Here is a 7,294-nt window from a genome sequence, read left to right as displayed (position 1 = left end):
TCTAGGTAGAGACGTCTAAACCTCCAGCCAATGCAAGCGCAAGAATCACTTGGGGCGGAGTCGCTTTGAGATTGACGGAGGGAAAGCCAATGAGCCCCGGAAGCCTAACGACCCCACCAATAGAAGATGATAAAGTACTAGGCCAGGACATAGCCAATCAGATTGGAAAACAAATAAATTCCAGCGAATAGGAAACAGAGAGGGGGGAGGTATCGTTTTATGAATGATGTTGCGCTAAGGTTTTAGCTGTCTCACCAATGGGAGGTTAAGAGGTGGGATTACGGAGTGATTGGCACTACGATTGGCCAATGAGCCTGCGTCACAGGAAGCCTGTTGTATATTGGGGGCGGGAGCGAGCGGCAGCCGCTGGGGCCAATGGGGGCGCGGAGCCGGGCGCGGCAGATTTGAATCGCGGCGGAGACTGGGCCCAGGTGAGGCTGGGCGGGCGCTGCCGGCGGAGCGCGGTCCGGCAGCGGCGGGAGGGGAGATGCGGGAAGCCGGCCCGGCCCCTGCCCGGCAGCCGAGCGGGCGCGGGGCCGCCTCCAGCTCCCTGCTCAGCAGCAGCAGCGGCGGGGCTGGGCGCCCGCGGGTAACTCCGCAGCGTTTCCATTTCCCGCAGGGCTCCCTGCTGGAGGCGGACCCGGGCGCGGAGGACTCGCCACTCCTGGTGCCCGCAGCCATGGGGGCTGCTGAGAGCTTCCCTGCGACACCCACTTCGAAACCCTTCCTCAACAAGCACCTGGCACACGTCAGCGACCCCCGCTCCCCCACACCCGGGATCCTGAGGACCCCCATTGAGGTGAGAGGCGATCAGGTTCATCCCGCCTCCCCCAGCCCCAGTCAGACCCGAAACAGGAGTGTCCAGCGTGGTGTCCGTCCCCTCCCTGCCCCTCTCGCTCAGTGTGTCTCACCCAGACCCGTGGGCCTGTCTAGTCCTCTGCTCTTCGTCCGAACATCACAGTTCTGCTTTGGCTTTGCCCACTGTGCATCTGTCTCCCTGCTCCGGTCACAGTTTGTGAGCGATGTCCATTTGTGCCTGGCTCCGTCTCTCTCACAGGTGGAGAGCTCCCCTCAGAGAAGCCCCTTGGCTGAGCCCAAGGAAGCAGTGAGGGCAACTGAACAGATCCAGAGTTGGGACCCTCGCTCGCCAACCCTTGGCATCTCACGCACCCCTATGAAGGCTGTGATGGCTGGTAAGTAGATGTCTTCTCTTGGAATGTGGCTTGTTGTATGGACAGATCAGGGTTTTTGGGGCAGAATCATACTCGTCAGTCCATTTCTTGGGGGGATCTGGACCTTTCCCTTATAGAAACCACTCCTCAGACTCCCAGATCTCTCAGGACTGGGGATGGTTCCTGAGCTCCTTTCCCTGGTTCAGTGTACCCTGTTCACACCCTGATGCCTAACCACCACAATTCCCTCAGGTTTTGTGTCCTTCAGATATTTACAGATGATTCTTGTTTTATCTTCTTTATTCTTGGCTCTGGTGAGCTGGGTGAACTTAGCTCTTGAAGTCTCTCGCCAGAATCTCACCACTCTGGTTCCCTGAGCATTTCTTAATTCTTCTCTGAGCACGCTTCAGTTTGTCACTATCTTTCTGACATTGTAGGGTCCAGACCTGAGTACAGTATCTCAGGTGGAGTCTCGCCCTCTCCCCAGGGTCTGATAAAGTGTCTTATCCTCACCTTCTCCCTAGACACCATAAATTGTTTGGTGAAGCAGCTCAGCGAGGCCTTTGGGGCAGAGACCATGGAGCAGGAGTCGCTGCTGGAAAAGTCATTAGACCAGGGGCCAAATCTTGGAGCTGCCTGCGTTCCAGGGGAGGAGACAAATGGAAAGAACCCTCAGGGGGAAGGCTCTGCCAGGGATGCGTCTCAGGAAAAGATCCCAATGCGGGATGAGGAGAAGCAGCCACCTTCCAACACTTGTGCTCAGCCTGTAATGAGACCAGCTCGCTTCACTGACCCACCTCGCACCTCCGGTAAGTGTATGGGTTTGGGGCCTCCCCTGGTGTGGGGATTGGAGGTTCTGGGGAACTGACAGAGGCCTCTGTTGTGGTCACCCAATGAGGGAATATGATTAAGGAGGTGAGAGGGGCCTGGATGTGAAGAGGGGCTCAGTGTGGGGTGAGGGCGGTCTAGAGCAGGGGTCAGCAACCTTTCAGAAGTGGTGTGCCGAGTCTTCATTTATTCACTCTAATTTAAGTCTTCGTGTGCTGGTAATACATTTTAACGTTTTTAGAAGGTCTCTCTCTATAAGTCTATAAACTATTGTTGTATATAAAGTAAACAAGTTTTTTAAAAATTTTAAGAAGCTTCATTTTAAAATTAAATTAAAATGCAGATCTTATCAGTTTAGTGCAGTGGTTCTTAACCTGGGGTGCACGCACCCCCTGGGGCAGGGCCGGGGCAAGGATATTTTGCGCCCTAGGCAAAACTTCCACCTCCACCCCCTTGCACATCGGTTCACTGAGGGGCAAATCCCAATGAGATTTTATAGACCCCAGGGGCCAGACTGCCCAGGGGCCAGCCATGCCCAGGGGCTGCTCCCCAGACCAGGTTCCCCCCTCCCTGCACCCTGACCTCCCCTGGAGGGTGCACAGCCCCCCCACGAGCCCTCCCCACCCCACCCAGGTGGCCCCCGCCCCGAGTCCACTCACTGGCTTTGCAGCAAGCCCCAGCCATGGAGGAGCCGGCGCGGTGCAGGGGGGGCAGCAGCCCTGCAAAGGCGGTGGCGCCGCTAGCGGGGAGCAGCTGCACCCCCTGCCCCTCCTGCCCAGGCTGCGGCTTGGCACCCCCCGGAGGCTCCTGCAGGCTGCAGTGGATGTATGCGGGCGCCAGCCCCCATGTGCCCCGTGGCTCCCCCCTCACCTAGGGTTACTATATTTCAACAATCAAAAAAGAGGGGAGAGCCCTGCCCCCGTCCACTCCCTCCCACTTCCCACCCCGATTGCCCTGGTCAGAACCCCCAACCTTCCCCGGCTCCTTGTTCCCTGACTGCCCCCTACCTAAGCCTTCCTGCTGCTTGTCCCCTGACTGCCCCAACCATTATTCATACCCCTGCCCCCAGACAGACCCCCGGGACTCCTATGCCCCATCCAACCACTCCCTGCCCCTTGACAGGACCCCCTAGAACTCCTGACCCATCCAACCCTCCCCCTGCTCCCTGACTGCGCCCCGGGACTCCCCTTACCATGCCAATGCCAGTCAGACGCTGGTGCCACGTGGAGGCAAAAGTCCATGTGGAGCGCTGAGGCAGCGGGAGGGGGGAGCTGCGGGAGGGGCAGCGGCGGCTCACACTTCCAGGAGCTGCAGAACCTGAGCTCGGTGATGGGAGACACGGGGGAGCGCCTGCAGCAGATGCATGCGGGCAGTGGTCCCCGTGCCCCTCCCCCTGGCTCCTCCCTCGCTGTGCTCGGGCTCTGCAGCTCCCGGGAGTGTGAGCTGCTGCCCCTCCTGCAGCAGGCTCAGGGCCCTGCGCCCTGGCGGCTCACAGTCCCGCGAGCCGCAGAACCCCAGTGCGGGGAGGGGGGAGCTGGGGGGTGCGCCTGCTGCTGGTCTGGGGTCCCGGCCACCGGCCTCGCTCAGCCTCTGTCAGCCTGAGGTTCTGTTCACTCAGCCAGCAGTGGGTTGAGTGGGCCGGCGGTCGGGACCCCAGCTGGCAGCTGCGTGCCAGGCAAAATCAGCTTGCGTGCCAAAGGTTGCCGACCCCTGGTCTAGAGCAAGTGAGAGGGATCTCCCTCAAAGGTCATAAAGAGGAGTGTGCTTGCATGTGTCCTCAGGAAAAGTGAGTTAATCTTAGAAAGAAGCAGCATTGGTCCCCTCTTTCAGGCTGTGAGGGGCACAGGGAGTATGTGGGCAATGAAATGAGCTTAAGGTTCAGCTTGAATAGTGGAGTCTTGCAGAAATGTAAGAGTGGAAAACCCCAGGGTCTTAGTCTAGTTCTGAAAGGGGAGAACATGTGGACAGACAGATTAGTCCTGGACCCAACTCCCCCACCCACACCAGCCACCTCCCCAGAACCTTTCTGTCTTGCTTCTCCGTAACAGTTTTGTGCATCTCACCCTGCCCTACAGACACCAGTTGCTGTCTTCGTCACCCTACCCCTGCTTCCTTCCACCCCTTTATATTCCGGATGAAGCACACCCACTGTCTCATTTCCCTGTCACCAGCTCCCTGCTGTTAATTCCCTGCCTCCCTCCTCTCTGTTGTGTTTTAATTGGCTGTTAAGTCACCAGGACCAGATGGTATTCACCCAAGAGTTCCAAGGGAACTCAAATGTGAAATTGCAGAACTACTAATTGTGGTTTGTAACCGATCATTTAAATCAGCTTTTGTACCAAATGACTTGAGGATAGCTAACATAACGCCAATTTTTAAAAAGGGCTCCAGAGGTGATCCTGGAAATTACAGGGGAGTAACTCTGGCTTCAGTGCCGGGTAAACTGGCTGAAACTATAGTAAAGAACAAAATTGTCAGACACAGAGATGAACATAATTTGTTGGGGAAGAGTCAACAATCTACTAGAATTATTTGAGGGGATCAACAAGCATGTGGACAAGGGGGATCCAGTGGATATAGTGTTCTTAAATTTTCAGAAAGCCTTTGATAAGGTCCCTCACCAAAGGCTCTTAAGCAGAGTAAGATGTCATGACATAAGAGGGAAGGGTCTCTCATGGATTAGTAACTGGTTAAAAGATAGGAAACAAAGGGTAGAAATAAATGGTCAGTTCTCAGAATGGAGAGAGGTAAATAGTGGTGTCCCCCAGAGATCTGTACTGGGATTAGTACTATTCAGTATATTCATAAATAATCTGGGAAAAGGGGTAAACAGAGAGGTGGCAAAATTTGCAGACAATACAAAACTACTCAAGATACTAGACTTCTGTCCAAAGCAGACTGTGAAATGCTACAAAGGGAACTCACAAAACTGGGCGACTGGGCAACAAAATGGAAGATTAAATTCAATGTTGATAAATGCAATGTAATGGACATTGGAAAACACTGTATATGTATAGTTGGGATTGTGATGGGGTCTAAATTAGCTGTTACCTTTGCTAGAGGATGTTGTGAAGACCAAGACTATAACAGGGTTCAAAAAAGAACTAGATAAGTTCATGGAGGATAGGTCCATCAGTAGCTACCAGTGAGGATGGACAAGGATGGTCCTAGCCTCTGTTTTCCAGAAGCTGGGAATGGGCAACAGAGAATGGATCACTCAATGATTATCTGTTCTGTTCATTTCCTCTGTGGCATCTGGCATTGGCCACTGTTGGAAGGCAGAACACTGGGCTAGATGGGCCTTTGGTCTGACCCAGTATGGCTGTTATGTTGGAGAAAAGGGGAAAGATGCATGATAAAAAGCATTGCTTGTTTAAGTGGAGGGCATTTAACTGGTAAGGTTGACCAACTGCTACTGGGCTGAGAGGCATAGTTTGTGGGGTGCCTCAGCCAGAGAAGGCAGTTTGCCCAAGGGAATGCTTATGGGGTGAGAGGTGAAGGGGCTGTAATATGGGAGCGCAGTTTGGAGAGGATGTTTCTCCTATGTGAGGCAGGACCTGTGTCCTTGTTTCTGAGCATGGGGAGAAGCTCTAGCAGGTGGCAATGACAGAGCAGAGGGAGGGGAGAGTAGCAAAGGATTGGCACATGTGGGAGATGACAGTGAGAGATTATTTAACCTTTGGACCAATTTACCGATGTGTGGGGTGGATTTGAGTCTTTTCAAACAGGATTGAGCTCTTTCTAAATAAGATGCTCTAGTTCACTCACAAGTCATTGGGTGGTGCAGGAGTCACTAGCTGAAATTCTCTGGCCTGTGCTATGCTGGAGGTCAGACTAGATTATCATAAAGGGCAGAAAGGACTATAAAATTGCTGACCCTCTAACTGAATTGCAGCTGCTTTTGATTGCATCTCTCTCTCTCTCTCCAGGGGGCAAACCCACAAGACGCAAGGCCAGCAGTAAAGTCTTGGCAGCCTCTGGTGGTAGCGGGCGCTCTCCCCTCAGCATCCTACAGGACGACAATTCCCCGAGTACTCTCACTCCTCGCCAGGTGACGCTTAGTGGGAGTCTTGCGGGATGAGGCATTAGGACCCCATAAGGGGCAGAGTGGGGGTGGAGCCCCTTCAGGTTCTAAACACCTCATGAGCTCAGTTCAGAATTGTTTTCCCAAACAATGGGGCTTCAGGCCCTTTGGAGAGATGACTCGGGCTCACAAACCCCTCAGTGCTGAGGGTTGGTTTCTAAGTTCCTTTCCCCTTTTCGGTCTTATCCTCTTAACCTCCCACTAAATAACCTGCTGTGCCCCCATCCCTCACCCCCCAGGTTTGAGCCTCCTCGGACACTTGCAGATGATCCCCTCGCCATATCATGGCTTTACCATGCTGGGTATACCTTCCTCTTTGAATCTCTCCCCAGACCCTGGCAAGGAGGTGATTGCTAGCCCCTGTGGGATGTATCAAGATGCAGGTGCAGCCAGGGTTTTTTTAAAATGTTTGTTTACCGCATGACCCCTGTGTATTTCTGAGCTCTGCCTACCTTTAAAGGACTGAGGGGGCCTAGAGCTGGTTGCAGTATCTCATGTAGGGTCTCACCAGAGCCCCAGAGAGGAACACTTCAGACTAACTTGCCTTTGCACTCAGTAATTTTCTCTCCTCTCCAGGGTAAGAGGCACCCATCACTGGCAGAGAACCTGGGGGAGTGGAAGGAGGTGGCAGCAGATCCAGGGTGCAGCCTCAAATCAGGGGGCCGTGCCTGGAATGACTTGAACAAAGAGAATCAACACTGTCGTTTGGTGGAGAATTAAAGGGTTTGGGGGGTCCCCTTTCCCTTGGACTCCTGACAATAACCCTTTCTTCTATCTGTGCTTCTAGAATGGAGTTTTCTAAGGACAAAGGATCCTGCTCTTTTGGGTAGGGGCACCCGGGGCCTGTAGTCTCTTCTCACCCAATCTTTTCAGGGGGAGAGGATGAACATACTTCCTTTTCTCTCCCCTAATTTTATGCATATCACTTTTCATGTACAGGCTTCTGTGCTATGTGGCTGTTGGTCTCTGAAACCTCACTTGCACTGCCTCAATTTATAAGCCCATGCATGTGGTAAATAAACACATTTTAAAGACCATCTGGCTGCACCAGTGTCTTGCTGCATCCTGCCAGTGCTAGCAGTCGCCTCCTTGCCCGGTGCCTGTCCAGTTCAGCTGTTGCTGAATCTTGGGCCCAAGATTCAATTTGGTTCTTATGGGAGGAATCTCCCACCAACCCTGAAGGGAAGCAGAGACTGATCTCCAGCATTCA

At 53.6% G+C, this 7,294-nt stretch overlaps 1 protein-coding gene across 3 annotated transcripts; it reads left to right on the top strand.

Annotated features, from left to right (window-relative positions):
• The first annotated feature begins 62 nt into the window (after positions 1–62).
• CDCA3 (cell division cycle associated 3) lies at positions 63–7,121 on the top strand. Of its 3 annotated transcripts, none has more exons than XM_039532053.1 (6): positions 63–209; positions 620–799; positions 1,058–1,193; positions 1,697–1,981; positions 5,930–6,051; positions 6,661–7,121. In XM_039532053.1, exons 2-6 carry the CDS (start codon positions 680–682, stop codon positions 6,802–6,804), a joined length of 807 nt encoding a protein of 268 aa, XP_039387987.1. In that variant the 5' UTR covers positions 63–209; positions 620–679; the 3' UTR covers positions 6,805–7,121. The 3 variants fall into 3 exon arrangements, with proteins under 3 accessions (XP_039387987.1, XP_039387984.1, XP_039387979.1); XM_039532050.1 differs by lacking the exon at positions 63–209 and adding an exon at positions 279–431; XM_039532045.1 differs by lacking the exon at positions 63–209 and having other exon boundaries at positions 477–799.
• The last annotated feature ends 173 nt before the right edge of the window (positions 7,122–7,294 follow it).

The sequence above is a fragment of the Mauremys reevesii genome, linkage group 1 (genome assembly GCF_016161935.1).
Source record: "Mauremys reevesii isolate NIE-2019 linkage group 1, ASM1616193v1, whole genome shotgun sequence".
Classification (NCBI taxonomy): domain Eukaryota; kingdom Metazoa; phylum Chordata; order Testudines; family Geoemydidae; genus Mauremys; species Mauremys reevesii.
Note: the sequence above shows the minus strand (reverse complement) of the source record. Positions and strands in the feature narration are given on the sequence as shown.

What these genes read in the sequence shown, in the direction of transcription:
- CDCA3 (XM_039532045.1), top strand. Translation starts at nt 488, where the DNA reads ATGCGGGAAGCCGGCCCGGCCCCTGCCCGGCAGCCGAGCGGGCGCGGG. An exon ending in TCCTGAGGACCCCCATTGAG is followed by an intron (nt 800 to 1,057) that starts GTGAGAGGCGAT and finishes TCTCTCTCACAG; the next exon opens with GTGGAGAGCTCCCCTCAGAG. An exon ending in GTACTCTCACTCCTCGCCAG is followed by an intron (nt 6,052 to 6,660) that starts GTGACGCTTAGT and finishes TCTCCTCTCCAG; the next exon opens with GGTAAGAGGCACCCATCACT.